We start from the raw sequence: 18,219 nt of genomic DNA, 5'->3' as shown, positions 1-18,219 counted from the left end.
TCCGAGGCGCAGGCCAGGCACGTGCACAAGCGGCTGACTAACCGGATAGGCTATCCCGTTCTGGCAGTTGGATTTTAGTGTGATGGAGCCTTACTGTAGTCGGCATAATTCCATATTTGTGTAATTGGTATCCACTGCTAAATGCTTTCCCGCACAGGTTCACCCTCTCTATGCCACACGCCCCCCCCTCTGGTTTCATACAGTATTTCAGCCTCACAGACTCTGCGAAACACATTCTATTGCCCTAGTAGCAGCCCTGAAACCCTTTGAAAATTGACCATCGCTCTAAAAATGTACCTCGGAGGTCCGGTATTGCATACTGCTGGTGGGCAGCCTCTTTACTCTTCTAGTTCACCTTCCAGGACAGTGGCAGAATTTCAGAACGGCTGTTATACTTGATCCTTAGTCACCCAACCCTCTGACCACTCGAGCACCACTTTGTCAGTTTTCACCGGGCGCTAGGAGCATATCTAACAGAAACTCTCAACACACTTCCTGCGAGGTTATTTATTCTCCGAGACCCATACCCGGGAAGGCTTTGAAGACAATAGACATCACATCCGACAAAGATTCAGGCAAAATCTATAGCCATAGTTGTCACATCGCAGTCATGAGCAACGCTACGAATCCTGGTGAGTTGTTGCCCTTCACCTCCATTCACACTCACGTTCCGGCTTCGCGTGAGGGAATGAATGAGATACTGACAAGAATCACCCCATCTAGACGATTCTCGCCAGCCTGCCACGCAGAATCCCTCAGATCCTTCGCGAGCTGAAGGCAGGATACCCACATCCTCTGACAGCGACAATTTGCCAGGAGCAATGCAGATGGGCGAGACAGCAGAGATGAGAGAGGTATGGAAACACGACCCGAGATGTTGTCACACTGCCCGTAAACTCATGCCTTCTTCTCCTTTCTTTCCCATAGCGTCGAAGGGCACAGAATCGAATCGCCCAACAGGCATTCCGCGCAAGGCAGAAGATCAGGGTAGAGGCGCTGGAAGCCGAATGGACCCAACTCCGACAACTGCACGAGGCTCTGAATCGCGCCTGCTCGCAACAGGCCAAGGAAATCAAACAGCTGGAAGCGCGCGTCGAGGAGCTCCTCCGCAGCATCGAACTCCTCAAGAACTCGCGCGACGCCGAGAGGACTTGGTCCTCGTCCCCGACGACGCCCGAGCACCAGTACCCTCAGACGAGTGCCATAACCGCGGCAGAGGCTGAACTGCGGAATTTCTTCTGCGACGGCGGCGGAACCTCAGAGTTTCCCGACTTTCCCGAGACGTTCAGATCGTATTACACGGGCTATGGTGGAACTTGATCTGGCCGCCTCGCCTTGGAAGATGGAAAAAAGAAGGGGAGAGCGGTGGAAGAATGGAATGCTCTACACGACTGACTGTCTTTTTTTCTTTTGAAAACATATATCGCAGACCCATCAATTGGCGTTCATTATGTGCTCCGTGGTGGTTGGGATCACCCCTTCATTTTACTCTTCATGTGAACCATTTGACATTGACACTCCATCTACCCGGGCGGAAACAATAGCTGTATTACGTGGGCATGATGGACCTGTTTCCTTCTCGCTCTCATTTCAAAAGATGTCATATCTCGTCTGGCACATTGACTCCCACCTGAACGGCCTTCCAAACATCGAGACCGTCAAGATCGCTCGTGCGCGGATGCCACAGGAACGACTGCAACAAGCCCTTCAGATCCTGCCATCCGGCCATGTCGAAGTCGTCGTCCAACACTTCCATGATCCGGAGAAGGAACCACGGCCGGTCAGGCAACCCAATCGACCCGATGGCCCCCATGGTGAGAGTCCACAGATGCAACTTCCGTCGCGGGCGGCCAAAGCTCTTCCACTCGGTCGTCTGCAGAGCGCTCTTGAGCCGGTCGATCAAGGTTTCAAAGGGGCCCACAACAGGTGGGACGGGGAAGACGACGAGGAAGGAGTAAATGATGCAGGCCAGCCGGCAGGTTTCGTACTGGGAATCGTCCAGCGCGACGTCCGTGGGTTTCGGGGCGAGGAGTTCCTCCGCGGAGGGCAGGGACATCAAGCTGTGCTGGACATAGTTTCTCTGGTCGATGATAACGGGAGACGTGCGCGGCACCCACCTGCCACTCGCGTGGTTCTCGACCACCACGGTGAAGTCGCATATATCCTGAATGACGGCCAGAAGATCATCGATGTAGCTCGGCGTGGATGACCCCGCGCTCCAGACGTGCCGGAAGCTCGTGCCCAGCTGGCCCAGGTCGCCAGCAACGGCGTCGCGCTCGTAGCTCGTGACCGACAGCCGGCCATCTTCGCGGACGAACGTGGCTGTGTGGGATATAAATGGAAAGATGGGCCGCCCAATATTCCGGCATGCGCCCATGATCCCACATCTATAGGTTCGGTAGCATGATAAGTCAGCAATTGGGACGCTTCGGCTAGGCCGTTCCTAGTTTTTCAGGCAAACTGTGCGGATTGTGGGTATGTGGGGATGGATGGTCGGGGGGGTTGTCGCACCGGGCACGAAAAGGGGGCCGGCTTACAAAGATACCACGGTAGCAATCCCGTGTGTCTTGATCTTGGACAAAGGCCCGAGGAGCTCCATCATTTTGATGAGGCCAAGCACATGCTCAATGACGATCTCCATCTTCAGATAGATATGGATCGACTGCAGCTCTCTCAAAAAGGACTGTCGCGGGTAGCTCTGGCCCCTTCTGATTCTGTCCTCGCGACCCGAATATGCAAGCACCAGGACGGCCCAGATGTTGGAGTCCGACAGGGCTCGTTCGGGGTTTGGATCGCTGATTTCACGATTCAGGTGTCGAATAGCTTCTGTACCGACCAGTAGCTCCGTCGTGTTTGGCTCACTGATTCCCTGCTGGATACGGTCATGCACCATCACCGCGAACATCATAGCGTGCAGCTGTGCCGGCTGCTGCGATAGCGAGGCCATCATAGTACTCGCAAAGGACCTTCCATAGTTCCCGGTCAAGCCGGCATTGGATACCAGCTTCGCGAGCACATTGGGGACTGGATATGTGTGCTAGTCAGTATCGAAGAAACTATCCAATCTCTATTCGAAAAAATCAAGGGTGGGCTCGGGATTACTGACGGCTATGCATGTATCGTTTGACCACGCCATTCGGCACTGCTGATGGGAGAAGAGAATACGGTTCGTCGGCATCGGGCTCCAACAACGGTGCTGGATTAGGAGGGTACTTCACCACAGCCAGAGCCTCGTGATGTTCTTGTTTCCTAGGAACCGCCTTCTTCGTCCCAGATATCCGGACCTTCCCCCGCCCGACGTGTAGCTTTCGCGGGGTTGTAGCAGCCGGTGCTCCAGATGTTCTGGATGTCAATGCGTCTTGTCGTCCATCTCGAGACTGTCCCGGACAGTCCTGCTGGTCCTGTTCGTCGTCCTTTGTGTCGTATCCGGCTCCCGTCCGCTCTTCTGGAGGGCCGGATTGGGCGCGGAAAGTGACCGAGTCTTCCCAGTGGCCGGGCTGGAGTTGAGTTTGACGCATCTTAAAGAGTTGCCTTTTTCAGAAGTGAAGCCATCGTTGATGATGTGTACATGCAGGGAGATCAAGGTCACGAAGCAAGAGTCCACCTTTGCTTGTTTGCATGGAGAGATGGGATGGCTCTTGGTCGACAATATCTGAAGCGTCGTTGACTAAGATTTTGGGGGCCATACCAAGTGGGGCATCAACGAAGCTGATTGGGCGAGAGGTTTTTTCCCTCATTGGGATTAGTGGCAAAATCCAACTTCCTCTTGAAGCAATTCCGCATGAGCGCCTGGGCGGTGGATACCGCAATTCTCCCGACTATATGAGTACTTACCAAGTGGTATAAGGGTACCATTGGCTTGGGAAAGTTAGGCAAGATCACGGTTGCGGTCTAGAACCAGTTGATACCCTTTGCCTTAAAGGAAACGTCCCAGATACAAGCTCCGTTTCCATTCGAAACTGACCGCCCCATTACTCGCTTGTCTATCTAGAGTGCATACAATCGGACAAACGCCTCTCTAAGCGACCTGCAACCTATACTATGCAAGGAGATGACGTTTCTCTTCTGGCTCTTTGCTCACAGAAATATCCTTCAACTGATGTCCGCAGCCTTCACATGGTATTTCATGGAACACCGGTCTCACGTGCTGCACCCTTGGCCAGCTCTTCACCATTGATACTTCTTCGATTTCACTGTGGGCTCTGTGTGAGAATATCGAGGTATGTGATTCGCCGAGTCCGGAAGAAACCGTTGTGATCCTGTTTGAGGCAGTTCCACGACTCTTCCCGTGGTGTATGGTTGCGTATATTCAATGGGAAGCATCATACCCGCCGCTGGGGCTGGTAAGAAGACTTGGGGTTGTGAGGGGATGTGACTGTTATGGTTGACATGACTGATAGGAAATCCACTGTTGTATGAGGTAGTTTGAGTTATGAAAGTGCCCGACGATCGAGCCTCTGGACCATGCCCAACGGACACAAACCAGCCATTTGGACTTGTGAAAGTGGACTGTCGACCCATTGTTTGATGCGATATTGCAAGCGTATGGGTATTTGGATGGGGGTAGGCAGGTTGAGTGACCGGACCGCTCGAATGTGAGCCACCGTAGCCATTATTTTGCTGACATGTGTCAATAGAAGAGATCAAAATCGGTAGGTCCCAGAAAATGGCATACCTGAACCATCTGCATCATCTTGCGATTTTGCTTGTCATCTTTGCGACCCTTGTATACAGCCTGACCGAGTTGTGTTAGTGCAACAGCAACCCCAACCCCGCCGATGGCGAGAGTGACTGGATCGGCCATGTGGGTTGGATGGTGACAGTGGGATCTTGGTACGAAGATCTTCAGATCGACAAAGCGTGCAAGTCTTGACAGAGTAAGAGACAAAAAGAGGTGGGCCAAACCTCTCTTATGGCTCTGAGGTTGTCAGGCTCAGGCAGGCGAAGCTTTTGTGACAAATCTTGACAGGATGAGGCAGTGGACGCCTTCGGAAGCCTGATGGGTTTCTTCGATTGGCTGCCTTTGTCTCAGGCTGGCACTTTTGGAACCCGTCAACACGAACTCGAACAGCTGCTGGAAGACCGGGCGCCGTTCAGCCCTGGAATCCGACGGTTGAGGTCAAGTCGGTCTCGGCACATCGACCTTGATAGGTCCAAATCAGCCACCGATGCACCATGTCACAAGAGATGATAGGACCATCAGAAGCCACGAGGCAGTGAGACCCTTTACACTTTCATGCAGGATGCAGCCGGGAAAAGCAAGGTGCAGGGACTAGTGAGTCGCCGGGTTGGCAATCTCCTTCAGCCTCAGCTGGGTCTCTGCCATTCCGCAATATTAACCTGCGGTGATCCTGCAACTTCGCACCACAAAGGCGGCGCTTGGATTGCCCCCTCTCGTCTCTGAGCACGACAATCGAAAACACAGTTGAAGCAATGCCAAATGGGATCCTAAGTCCTCCGCGTCGTGCCCGATATCAGCCAATCTATTCAGGTTTGTGGTTCAACTTTCGCATCACGGCATCAGGCTAATAACTCGAGAAGGAGGAGGCAATAACCCAGCCTACTATGGTTCCAGCGGAGAAGCCCTTGTAGCCCTGGACCCCAACGGGAATGGTGCTTTTGTTGCTGCCGGTAACGGTCAAGACCACGCATATGTCTATCTTCCAGCACAACAGCACGTGGTCGACCGTCCATATCCCGTGCAGGTGAACCGGCCGATTCACAAGAGAAGGAGCAGATTATGCATATGTCTGTTGATCATGGTAGTGCTGGTCTGTGTTGGGTCCCTGGGAGTGGTGCTTGCCGTTCACTACATCAAGAAGAACTCTGCAAAGTCCTCAGATTCCACGTACTACTAGCATGGCCGCCGTTATTGGCTCATCGAGACTGTGAATTACCAGATATCAGGAGGCATCTTTCGCACATTGGCAAAGGGGGGAAGAGGCGTTCGGGTCTTCGTCAAGGGTTTTGTCAGGTCAGGGTGTCAGCTGCGGCGCGGATGTTTCGCTATATAGAGGGGACTGGATGGGAGTCGCACAATGCAAAAGAGTCAACACCACCTCTTCATCTCTGGGAGCTAGTATGTTTTCAAAGATCTCCTCTCCAATATGGGCAGCTGAGTCTGGAGGATCGCAAGCGATTCTCATGGTCGTCTTGGGGTAGGATAACCCGCCTGTCCGGGTTGATTAGGAGCCCCACCAAATCTGATGCCCATGTCCGGTGTCCAGATTCCTCCACCACCAATCGTGCCTCCCGCAACACCGACTGGTAAAGGCGAAGTGGAGGGCATTACACCTCCAGGGGGCGGATTCCTTGTTGGCACCGGTGCCGTCAGTGCTTCTTGGGTTTCGGCAGGGGGCTGTTGCTGTGGACGGCTTCTCGTTTGCGGTGCAGTATTCTGGCTCCGCAATTCCCTTCGCGTCTCCTGGAGATTGAGCCTGCCCATGTCTTGTCCAGCAAGCTCCGCCTCAAGCTGACTGGCTTCAATCCTGCGTTCAGAGACTTGTGCCTTACAATTGTCTCGGAAACGTGTCACATGAACGGCAAGGTCGTTGTAGAACTTTCTGCCGGTGTCCAAGTTGCTCATGAGCTCCTTATATTTGGCGTATCCTGTGTCCAGCATCTGGAGAGCCTTCTGACGATCTTTGGTGCTGGTGTCACCCCGTCGGGCATCCGAGAATGCCTTGTTGGCTTCGCGCAGGCGAGCCACAATTTGGTCTTGTTCTTCTTGTTCAGCGATGAGAGCTTCGCGATCAGGCTCGTAAGCCTGCAGCCGTGCTTCGAACAGCTTTTCAAACTGTCCTGGTTCGATCTTCTGCATGGGATACTCCCGCTCCAGGCGAGCTGCTTCAGCGAGCAAAGCCGGTCCAATATCGTCGGATTTCGCTTTCTCTCTCAAAGCTGCAATGCGATTTTTCCGCCGAGTCTCCAAGCGGGAAACTTCGTTCAGGCATGTTCGTAATCGAGAGGCGGCTTGCTCGATGGCTGGTGTCATAGTAACTTGACTGGACGAGGGGACAAATCGCTCAAGATCACGGTTCGTGCCTGTCAAGATCTTGAGGATGTGCTCGTTCTCCCGAAATTTTGCCTGCACCAAGTTGTCACTCGAAGCGGCCGAGTTCAGGTATGTCTGAAGCTCCTTTGAAGTCTGATATAATTTGGCCAAAGCTGTGGTAGAGGGTTGACGTGCCCATCTATCCGTGCCGTATTTTGCTCGAGCTCGCTCATCCTCGGTTTTCTCGGCCTCCAGCAATGCAACGCCTTCCTGATAGATCGCAAGATCATTCGTTTTCAATTTGGTTGTGTCCTCCATCGACCTCTTGATCCTATACAGCGCGTCCTGCTGTCGAAGCTCCTCAGCTTTCGAAACGAGACTGCCAGGCAAGCCGAGCGGTTTTTCGAGGGCCTGTAATGACCCGGGCAAATCGAGCGATTGCAGTATCTCTCTCAGCCTAGCTGTCATGGCTTCGAGATCAACAATGATGGACTGGTTGACAAGACGATCGCGCCGATCGGCGTATATGGACGCAGCCTGATGGACAGCATAGGGAACAAGCTTTTCGAATAATGGCCTTCCAAAAGGTTTGCCTTCACCGAGCAGAGAAATGCCATTGACAATATCTGCAGGTGTTTTTGCAGCGACCATATTTGTTCGATCCAATAGTCTCAACTCTGATTTGGGCGTTGGTGTTTGCAGGTAGATCAGATCATTGTCCTTTTCAGCTCTCTTCAGCTCCTCAGTGACTTTGGACTTGAGTCCATTCAAATCCCCGGCTACTGTAGCATTGATGTATCGGGCCTCTTGAAGCCCTTCATTCACGCAGGTGAGACTATCCTTGAGCCTGGCAATCTCTTCTCCATACTGCTTGGTTTGCAGACAATATCGAGATTGTCGAAACTGCGCGGCAGCAGCAAAGTGGTGATGTTTCGCTTGGAAATGATGTATCCATTCCGCGCTCACAGCCCGGGACTGGCGTGCGGCATCAGCTGCAGAGATGTAGTAATCCGAGACCTTGGCTGCAAGTTTTGCTACCGTGCCGTCCGACATGGTCCTTTTGATTGCTATCTGCCAGAACGATTCCTGACCTTGTGCCAAACACAGTTGTTGCAGGCTGTCCAAAGTTATATCATCCATATCCTCCGGTGGGGTTGAGCGCATGTCAGGGAGGATGTCGGTCCGTATGAAGGCGAAGGTGCCGGCGGCAGCAATACTATACTCGGCAGCGGATTTGAGGCCATCTATCGTCGCTCGGTTCGTCCCATACGCCAGTTGTGAATATAATGCCGCAAGATTGAAGAGTATATTTGCCAGCTCGAACCGTAGATTGTTTTGTAGCACGGGCTTGTCTCGATCGTAGCCTATCGCGGGGTACCACGGGAAATCGACACCAACATCGATGGGGAATTTCCCGCCCAGATAGCGTAGCTGAGCAGCATATATCTGTAGGCGTTTGATACCGCTGACATGAGGTTCGCGGACATTGATGGCGTCGTTGCGTAAACGATCAATGTCTCGCAGGTCATCTGCGAACATTTCCGGCGACTGATCATATTTCGTGGAGATGTATTGCTTGATTGCGGAGGACAGGTCCACAGAGTGCGTACGACGAAAGGGGATTTCGAGGAGATTCCTAAGCTCTATCAGTAAGACTCTCACGACTTGGAGCAAGTGCACGACTTACGAGGCCATGCTGTAGTGATTGTGCGGCGCAACAGAGACTACGGCTGAGAATCAAGTCAAGTGTGAAAGGTCCGTGTTGTTTGCGACCAAGGCTGTGTGACGTCAGCCTGGGCAAGGCTGCATCTGAGCCTCGCAACAAATGCATGTTCCGCAGCCTTATTCATCTGCTCGTCTTGAGACCAACCTTCAATCAACGTCCCACCCCAGTGGACACCTACGATAGCTCAATCGGAGTACCGCACTCTTCTCCGAATGCCAATGTTGTAAATCGAAGCTCATCCTCAAACTCAGCATGGCGCCCAACCCGTCATGAAAGACCCAATCGAAGGGCGGCGGAGTTCTCCATGCACACATCCACCAGTTGCCCCTCGTTCGCTCCAATGAGATGTCTATCTTTTTGCCATCGGATCCTCGACGCCCTTCACGCTCCTCACGCCCTTTAGACTACTATCTCCTACCAAGTTCTCTTCTTCTTCTTCTTCTTTCATATCTAATACCGCTCGTCACAAACGCCGACTTCTCAAGACTATCCTGCGTTCAAAACGTGTTTCAGCGACGTTGAGATTTCTCTCTATATCATTGCCTCTTCCATTGTTTGTCTATTTTCTGTTTCCTAGCCCTCAACTTCTGCCCTCTGCCAAAATGGCCCCCTCTGCGATCAGCGATATCCTCCCTTCCGGCCCCTTGGCCTCAAAATCCGTTACTCCTGGGAAGGAAGAACATGTACACGGCATGCAAGACAAGTCGCCCCTCGCGGCCATCTCGCACGGCGACGTGATGTTGCCTGGTGTTCCCAAATTCGACAACTTCGCCGCCCAACGCCAGTGGCAGCTTGAACATATGGCCGCGGCTTTCCGGCATTGGGCACGAGAGGGCTTCGTCGAGGGAATATCAGGACATATCAGTGTGAGAGATCCGGAGAACCACGAAGTCTTCTGGACCAATCGTACGTTCCCATTCAACAAGTGTTCCCTTTTTCGACAGACGAGGACCATAAAGCTAATCACCAAACAGCGCTGGGCGTGCATTTCGGCCTTCTTAAAGCAAGCGACATGATCGCAGTGGACCTGTCGGGCAAGGTCGTGGGAGGAAACAGAACCCGACCCCCCAACGCAGCTGGCTTCTTAATCCACAGCGAGGTCCACAAAGCCCGCCCGGACGTGACTGCGATCTGCCACGCACACACCGTCTACGGCAAGGCCTGGTCCGTGTTCGGCCGGCCACTGGAGATGCTGACCCAGGATGCCTGCAAATTCTACAACTCCCACTCGGTCTACAACTCGTATGGCGGCGTCGTGCTCGCGAGCGAGGAAGGTGCCGAGATCGCAAAGGCCCTGGGCCCGACCAACAAGGCCTGTATCTTGCGGAACCACGGCCTGTTGACCGTGGGCAAGACGGTCGACGAGGCCGCCTTCCTGTTCCTCAGCATGGAACACGCCTGCCAGGGCCAGCTGCTGGCCGAGGCCGCAAGCCAAGGCGGCAACTTGGCCAAGGTGCTCATCTCGGACGAAGAGGCCACCTACACCAACAAGATGGAGACCGACGACCAGACCAGCTACGCCGAGTTCCAGGTCTACGTCGACTGGGAGGACTATCACAGCAAAGGCGAATTCAGGAAATGAATGATACACGGAAAATAGAATGGCAGGTGGCATGTGGTGGCGAAACGATGATTTAGCGACAAACAATAGAGTTTCGCTTATAGCCACAGCGAAGGTAGTGATGAGAGAATCGTAAAGTGTGAAGTAAGATTACAAAGACCCGTGGAGCGTCGCGGGAGAGGCAGCTTCGTTCGTCTCGTTACCAACGATCAAAATTATCAACCAGCCTGTAAGATGCGCCGTGCCTAGGCCGAGGGAAGAACCCTCTGCCCGAAAACTAGGAATACAAATGAATAGGTCTGCCAAAGCGCATGATGTGACTGCAGCTCTCGCACCTGAGAGGAGTCATTGCGCCACAGAAACACGGCGAGAGGATCCATACGGCGCGGAATCCTGTGTGGGACGTGGCGAAGGGGGTTGAGGCGCGGCCTTTTCCCAATATGCGTGATGATGAACAAATCGCTCCCCGGAGCCAGCTCCCCATACGCAGACTGGACTCCGTCCACTCCAGTCGGAACAGTAAATGATCTCGCTGCGTCGCTTTTCCATGATTGCCCCTCAGTTGAAAGAGAGGTCGCTGGACAGTCCGCAGCGGAAAATGTCCGGGTGTCGACCATGTTGGATATAGACATAGCCATGAACACCCTCGTGCATGAATCCCGTGTGTACAACCAGCCTGCGGTTGTTGATACTTGGGACTGGACTCTGAACGGTCCGAGAGATGCACGACCACTTGTAACATGTTCTGGCGGCTAATTCATGCGAGGAGATGATGAGTGGTAGAGGGTTGCCATCATCCAGGTCCGAGGGACCACCTCCATCGAATTTTAAAAGGGCCGTCGCTATTTGGATGCTGCACTCACTCACTGTGGTTGGCCCTCTTGTCCTTCGTTCTGGCGTTGCCCCGGTCGAAGATCATTTGCCGTCTGCTCGCGCCGTTCCTCTTGACCCCATTCATTCCAAGTCCAGGTGATGGCGCAACCAACGAGAATCCACCTTGAGAGGAAACTCCAAAGAGCCGCTCGCCACAGCAATGCTCTTTGCCACATGGGCCGTTTCCAAATGCCAGCGCACGTCAGGATGGTGGCGATGAGGAGAAATGGACCGACTTCACATGACAACAACAGGGCTCTCTGCAAATTGGGGTATGCTCTCCCGAATGCCGTGGTCCTGGCACTGTCGTTACTGCCGTTTCTCCTTCGCGGGGGTGGCATGTTGAGATATTTGTGGGCGCTATGGTAAGTCACGAGGTGGGCTATTGCGTGTTGTTGTCGATGAATACGTCGATGGACGAGGATCAATTTTTGGCGTGAGTAATGCAAGGAGCGGCTAGCAGAAGACCTCTTGTAATGAGAGGACTACTACCACTCCGCACTACTCTGGAATTTAACCACTGACGGTAACAGGTCGAAGAAATTGGTGCTCATGAGACGGCGCCAGTTCAGGCAGAGACGTGAGATAAGGAACCGCTGCCGTGACTCGTCTTCGGGTTGTCGACTTGTTTGAGCTCATGTGACGCTTGCTGACAATCGAGGGTGAGTTGCGCAAAGCGTCGCGGCGCTGAGAGGCTAGCCAGCTTATAGTGTCACTAGTTGTCTCTCACTGTCGGATCAGGGGATTTTGAAGGGATCGGGGTATAACTTGGACAGTATTGGCCGAAGGACTTTTAGGAGGTCATAAAGAGCGAGACACGTGTACTGGAGGAAGGAGAAGAGACTCGTAATTTGTTGAAGGTCGTTGGTTGCTATGATGGAATAAACGGTAAGCACACGATCAATATGTTCAGGTGCCCATGATGGGTTGGAGGTAGGCTTGTTTGTCAAAAAGTTTGCGAGATTTGCAGCGTTTGTCAGTTTTGCTTCGCCTGGCTGCCTGCGTGCCTGGTCTGCTGGTTCAGCTTCCACCAATCAGCTCTCACCCTTACTCAGTGTCAGGTATATGAGGTACGGAGCGTCAAAATGTAATCAATTATCGATAGAAGAACTCAAGAGTCGAAGTAAAAGGCCAACAAAGGGTCAATCTATACGAAGTACGGCACAATCCAGCCAAAGAGAAAAGAAAAGGAAGCAACTCTGCCCCATCACCACCCGAAGCCTTCCTCAATGAAGTCCACATTCACGCCCTGGTCAAGCATCGTCCGACACGCACGCCTGACTTCATCTGCCAGGCCCCCGCCAGCACAGACACTCACGCCCATACAACCAACTTTCTGCTGTGCTTCCGCCGCAACGAGGGCCTTGACGTCCGGTCGTCCTCGTGCCATCTGAACGTGTTCGCTTGGGCTTCGGATAGGCTGGCTGAGGTTGGCCCGAGTGACGTATAAGAGGACTTTGAGCACCTCTCTACGCCCTTCCAAGCATAGAATCTCATGCATCCATGATCGGATCCAGTCGAGACATTCTGTAGACGGTATAACCCACACAAGCGTGACTCGTTTCGCCGCTACTGTACCATGTCCGTAGCCTTCAACGAGCTGTTTGACATACCCAAGTTGATGTGTAATGCCGACACCGCTTGCAAAGAGGAGGACAGTCCCGTAGCTTGACATACTTCGTTCGTTTCCGTAAGGTCCTTCAATCAACGCATTGACCTCCAACCCTGCTCCTGCAGTCATTGCACGCTGCCAGAGTTTGTTTGTCATGCCGTTTTGCTTTTTGACAATCAGGGATATTGTTTCGTCTCCACGTTTCTCAATGTCCTTGGAGTATATATGAATGGCAGGTCTCTTTTCGCTGTAATTGGATTTGAGGGAAGACGATCGGTTCAAAGCTTCCTCGACCCCGGACCATGCGACAGAAAAGGGATGCGCAGTCCATAGGCCGATTGAAGGGATTGTCAAATATAGCGATTGGCCGGGTCGATACGTCCAAGGCCTCGGGTTAGTGATCGTGATCTTCACCACGCCACCGTTGAGGGGTTCCACCTTGGCCTTGGTCCCACCACTTCCAATACTTCTGTAAACCAATGTCGCGAGTCTGAAGAATCTTGCTGTGGCCCAAATTATAATCGCTCCGAGCAAAAAGCCCTTTTGATATGTACCGTCAAGGTGCATCCAGAGGAATGCCAGGACCAACACAACCAGGACGACATGTAGGTGATGGAAAAACTCGTAAGACAAGCTTCGGATCATCTTGGGACTTGAGAACAAGATGAGGATGAGGCTGATGGCGGCAATCAAGCCACTGTAAATGAAAGGACTGTTCAGTGACGCCTTCACTGCTGCCCAGCCGCTTGACTGCACTTTTGCAATGAGCCAACACAGGACATGAGTAGTGGCCTCCAAGATAGTGAGACGACCAAACCAGCGGTGCATCAGATTGAATGTATCGTACGAAATGTCCAGCATCGTTATCAGGGGGTTTTTAACTGTCGACATGACCATGATTGGGATCATGTTGGCTATCGCCAGTGTACCGGTCCGGTTTCTAAGAATAGGCAAAACCTGCTGCTCTGCTTGCGACCATGGGATGTTCCAGGTGCAGAGGAAAAAATTGATGATGACAACTGACATAATGAATAGAGTTTGCAGTCGTGTTGGAACTGTTCCCAGTGTGATATGTTTAGAAAACCTGATCTCTCGTGCCCGTCGATAGAAGAGGACCGGCGCGTATAGCAACTTGCTCTTGCTTAGACTGATGGCGGGCGAGGAGCTAGAAAAGTATCGAAGAGCGCCTGCGCCTGACATGGAGGCCAAGTGTCGAATGTGTGCGTTGAGCCGCAAGGTCCATGAATAGGCGAGGAGCAAGGCGACAACACCCAGCAATGCCCAAATGTAGGAGTGGGCGATGGTCCGGTTGAGTGCTTCGCGTTGAGCTTGTGCTGCACTATTCTGATAACTTGGAGCCCCGGTGGTCGATGAATTGCCCGTCGTCGCAGCCTGCGTGGCCGCAAACACGGTTGCCATCGCAAGGGAATAAGAAAAGAACGTCATCTTTTGAAAGGCGGCAATACCTCGAGAGGCAAAAGAGAAAGAGCAACAGACGAGCCCGGCTCGTTAGGCAATCAGGCAGACGGCAGATGCCTTGGATCACCGAGAATGCACAGTATACCAGACGAGCATTGAGAAGGTGACACAGACTCCCCCGATGGTCCCAGTGATGAAGAAGAAAACGCCAAGGAACAGCTGTTGGACCTAGGTTGTAGTCACTTTGATATTTAAATCACCCAAGATCTCGAGACTTAGCGAGATGACGAATCCAAGGGCCAAGATGCGTGGTAATGACTTGTGTGGGGTAAACCGACCTGGTCTGAAACGAAGCTTTCCCGCTCATGGGCAGAATGGGTGAGCTTTGTTTATCTATATAAGGGCTAACGGGCCGCACATGGTCCATGTGATTTCGATCCCCCGGAGGGGACATAGCTTGCGACTATTAATATTGAAGGAATGTCCGGCGTTGTACAACAACAAGGGCCAGAGAAGCGGGTGGCGACCATAGAAGGGCATAAGGGGCAGGAAGGTGACACGGCGAGACAGAGAATCCTCGAATCCATGAACCCAACAACCAAATTCCTAAGCTGTGGGAGGCGCAGATAAGGCATGCGCTAAAATCCTCGGTCACCTGAGAACAAAAACATGAGCAAGGTACTCGTAGATGCATTCGAATATTACGTACCGAGTAGAGGTTGATCTCTCCATGGAGGAGAAAAGGAGGAAAGGAAATGACCAGGTGGTCGAAGGAGGATGCGGGCGGGTGCCTGCCAAGACCAGCAGGCGGTTTTCCGATTGGTGGATCTGGGTCGGACCAATCTCAAGCGACCGGGAATGCCCAGCCACGATAACAGTTCAGCCAATCATGTCTGCGCCGGTTGCTCTCCTACTCGCCGCAACCTGAAACAAGTAGTTTCGCCGAGTGCCCGCTATCAATCTAATCGGTATCAGCCTTGGCCGTTTTCTATTTCCGTATTGGCTATCGTACTGTAGGTATGTAGGTAGGCTCGTAGCCCTGGCCTTCCTGCGTCCCGTGGATCTCGAGGATCGTCAACGACCTCTCTTCACCTTACTCGTTGAATCGCCAGCAACGGACCTCCGGCTCAACATTGACTAGTGTTTTACATCAGGGAACATTCCAGGCACGGACGATAGATGCCGAATAATGCATGCAGTGCAACTGCAAAATGCGGTGCAGTGTCGTGGTGACGAATGCTTCTTCTCTGCAAGGGGCGGTGGAACATCAACCCCCTCGACCACGCACGAGGGGCTACGGCTATGTCACCCTACGTGGCATAGTCCTCTTTCGCTTGCTATTGTCACAGATTTTGCTCGTCTTCGGGCACAGCTTCCACATGGTGATCTTCCCGACCACGCAGCCAGGACATGTGGTCGTCGGCAATCCCTGTTCGAGTACCAAGATAGTGGTCTTTTGGGAAGTATTCCGCGCCTGACCCTTTATACTCCAAATCTCCACCCTTGTGCACCTCAACCATAGTGGTCCTCTTTAACTCACTCGCAGCGATCTTTGGATTTTCGGTATACAGCCGGAATGCAGAAACCTTTTCTGATCCAGTCCTCTACATTTCCGACCCAGCGATGTCCGACGTTGAGTTGGGTCTACGTCCCACTATGAAGCCCCTCATGTGTTTCTTGCCAGGTCGCGGAGATTCGAGGTCCAGGACAAGACGTTCGAGTCGTCAAGCCACTCTGCAGTGGAGTCTGTCCCTGGCACCATCAACAGAGTCGACCCAAGGGAACTTTCGCATGAGATAATGTCACGGCTCCTTTGCGGTCTGCCTGGTTCTGCACCGCTCCCGATCATGTTGGCACTCATTGGATATCCGCATGCGCGAGGGAACTCTCTTGGTTTGGGTCATCTTCTCTCTGATATTCCGAAATAGTCCTGGAGCTTTTGAGATTGCGTTCCGCGATATCAGACTGACCTTCATATCCGATTTTATTGTATCATCATCCCTCTTGCTGGATAGTAGTCTGCGATAGATCGATCAAACACTTGCGCCGGGTGACTTAGACCAGCGGCTACCAGTGTTTATTTTTGCTGGATTCATATGAACCCTACGAGTATGGGGTTCACGGCCGTACGTTGCGGTAAATCGGGCTGGAATGGCGAGTCTGACCATACCGAGTGACGGCGGGGCTGTACCAGGCAATCAGTAGCGAAAGGGGTCATGAGCTGCTGAATCGGGCAATTCTTCAAAACTGTCTAATCCTTGTCGTGCGCAATCTCTGCAACTTCGTTATCTCAACTGTGCGGGATACTTGCCTTTGTGATGTACGACATGAAAAGAACGACTCTGTTGCAGGGAGTGGAATGGCTGCTAGGGCAGAGGAGTTCACGGTGCCGCCATTGTGTGCATACGCACTTGTACTCCGTATATCTCTTTTGTGATCTCTGTCCATTATTAGAAACAGCATGCGCTATCCACGTGGGGTTTCATTCGGTCTCTGCTTCCTCCTCCAATGTTGATTCCCCTTTGAATCCCTCAAGATGGCTTGTGGCATTTTTTTCAAGTTCACTAGTTTGCCGAAGGGGTCTGTGCCGTCTGGATTTTGTTCGGGGAGCAGGGATCGGACCCGGGGAACGGCCGCAGACACATACGCGGCATCCGGACAAAGGTGCAGGTAGATGGAGCTTAACCGTGCTAATCATAAGAGATCTCGCCACAGATAAAACATACGTATGACGCCACTGTGGTTGATGGACTTTCTGAAGACCGTGAACGTGGTCATGGCGAGGGTGTTGAAATGCAGAGATGCGCAGACGTCATTGTTTGCCATATTATGCCATATTATTCTATCTACCACATCCGCCTAGGGATATTTCGACTATATCTCATATTTATCTGTCTTCGCCATGTATCAAGGGGCACAGCTTCGCTGCGAATTCTTGGTCAATTGTATTGTACTGTTGAGTTCTAACCACTGTAGTAACAAATGAAGATTATAAAATACTGCGAACACAATGGCTGCTTTTCCACACCTTGGTCTCTATTACCCCTCGACGCCTGATTTCCTGCAAACATATCTGTTACTACGAGTTGGTCACTATGGTGTCTATCTACGGCCTTGGGAGATAGCTCCGCCGTCTCGACAATTCTGGCTAGATCGCAGCCGTAGAGAATCCCTTCGATCCGGCTTCTTCACAAGACTGACGCGAAAAGAGGAAAAGGGATATAGACGGCGTAGAACTTCCAGATATATCTGATCCAGCTCCAGGAGAAGGAGAGATAGTATATTGTATACATTGACTCTTACTCATACCAAAGTCACCGAAGGCGGAACATTCTCCGCCTCTTTTACACTGTTTTCTATCCTGTGGGGACGGTGGTTTGATAATTCGGGCCTCTCGACTCCTCGTACTGGGTACAAAGTCTTCTCGATACGCGGCATACTTACTAAGTACGTACCTAATCTAGCACGTGGGTGGCACGGCCTAGGTAGATATCCCTGACGAAATTGTCTTCCGGTGACTGGCTATACTTTCCGGCCTTTGGCATGTGCTCGCCCAGTTCATACCCAGTCAGCAGTAGAGCCTCCGCACCTCCGGAGCCACGGTGCCTTTTCACGCTCCGCTCGCTGTCTCTTGCCCCTTTCTTCTACTTTCGGCCATTTGACACCCTCTATTCAGTTTTCATTTACCGATATCGCCGCGCCGACCTGTACGAGTACATACCTCGTAGAGGTGCTGGGGCCCACGCTGTTAGTTCGGGCGTCTTTTCGTTTCTTTGTACATACCTCTCTCAGTGGTGGGAGCTGGGACCTGTCAGTCAGTAGTACGAAGCATATCGCACTCCAGTGTCGGCTACGGTCCTCTGAGGCTCCATGATGGCACATGGGATCGACGTCAACTTTTCCACCTCGTACAGCCCTGACTAGCTGGCTAGCTGGATCTGTTTGTCCGAGCGAGGGGATATATACTCTCTTGATTGACGCTATAATATCCTCATATTTCCCTTCGCGAATCTCAATCCACGGCGATATCAATT

At 52.4% G+C, this 18,219-nt stretch overlaps 6 protein-coding genes across 6 annotated transcripts; 3 read left to right on the top strand and 3 right to left on the bottom strand.

Moving 5' to 3' along the window:
* Positions 1–610: 610 nt before the first annotated feature.
* AYO21_06210 (hypothetical protein) lies at positions 611–1,320 on the top strand (the record flags this gene model as incomplete). Its single annotated transcript, XM_022656173.1, has 3 exons — positions 611–632; positions 724–854; positions 928–1,320. The coding sequence occupies 3 exons, from the start codon at positions 611–613 to the stop codon at positions 1,318–1,320; spliced, it is 546 nt and encodes a 181-aa protein (XP_022511518.1).
* Positions 1,321–1,600: 280 nt separating this feature from the next.
* Positions 1,601–3,518, bottom strand: AYO21_06209 (hypothetical protein; the record flags this gene model as incomplete). The annotated part of the gene is made up of 3 exons (XM_022656172.1): positions 1,601–2,387; positions 2,538–3,024; positions 3,107–3,518. The coding sequence occupies 3 exons, from the start codon at positions 3,516–3,518 to the stop codon at positions 1,601–1,603; spliced, it is 1,686 nt and encodes a 561-aa protein (XP_022511517.1).
* A 1,915-nt stretch (positions 3,519–5,433) lies between these two features.
* Positions 5,434–5,858, top strand: AYO21_06208 (hypothetical protein; the record flags this gene model as incomplete). Its single annotated transcript, XM_022656171.1, has 2 exons — positions 5,434–5,491; positions 5,542–5,858. The coding sequence occupies 2 exons, from the start codon at positions 5,434–5,436 to the stop codon at positions 5,856–5,858; spliced, it is 375 nt and encodes a 124-aa protein (XP_022511516.1).
* Positions 5,859–6,142: 284 nt separating this feature from the next.
* On the bottom strand, positions 6,143–8,974 carry AYO21_06207 (hypothetical protein; the record flags this gene model as incomplete). The annotated part of the gene is made up of 3 exons (XM_022656170.1): positions 6,143–8,630; positions 8,682–8,724; positions 8,899–8,974. 3 exons carry the CDS (start codon positions 8,972–8,974, stop codon positions 6,143–6,145), a joined length of 2,607 nt encoding a protein of 868 aa, XP_022511515.1.
* Positions 8,975–9,322: 348 nt separating this feature from the next.
* Positions 9,323–10,302, top strand: AYO21_06206 (hypothetical protein; the record flags this gene model as incomplete). The annotated part of the gene is made up of 2 exons (XM_022656169.1): positions 9,323–9,626; positions 9,695–10,302. 2 exons carry the CDS (start codon positions 9,323–9,325, stop codon positions 10,300–10,302), a joined length of 912 nt encoding a protein of 303 aa, XP_022511514.1.
* A 2,059-nt stretch (positions 10,303–12,361) lies between these two features.
* Positions 12,362–14,185, bottom strand: AYO21_06205 (hypothetical protein; the record flags this gene model as incomplete). The annotated part of the gene is made up of 1 exon (XM_022656168.1): positions 12,362–14,185. One exon carries the CDS (start codon positions 14,183–14,185, stop codon positions 12,362–12,364), a length of 1,824 nt encoding a protein of 607 aa, XP_022511513.1.
* Between the last annotated feature and the right edge of the window lie 4,034 nt (positions 14,186–18,219).

The sequence above is a fragment of the Fonsecaea monophora genome (genome assembly GCF_001642475.1).
Source record: "Fonsecaea monophora strain CBS 269.37 chromosome Unknown Scaff42, whole genome shotgun sequence".
Lineage (NCBI taxonomy): Eukaryota > Fungi > Ascomycota > Eurotiomycetes > Chaetothyriales > Herpotrichiellaceae > Fonsecaea > Fonsecaea monophora.
The sequence above is the reverse complement of the archived record's forward strand: the minus strand, read 5'-3'. Positions and strand labels throughout refer to the sequence as shown.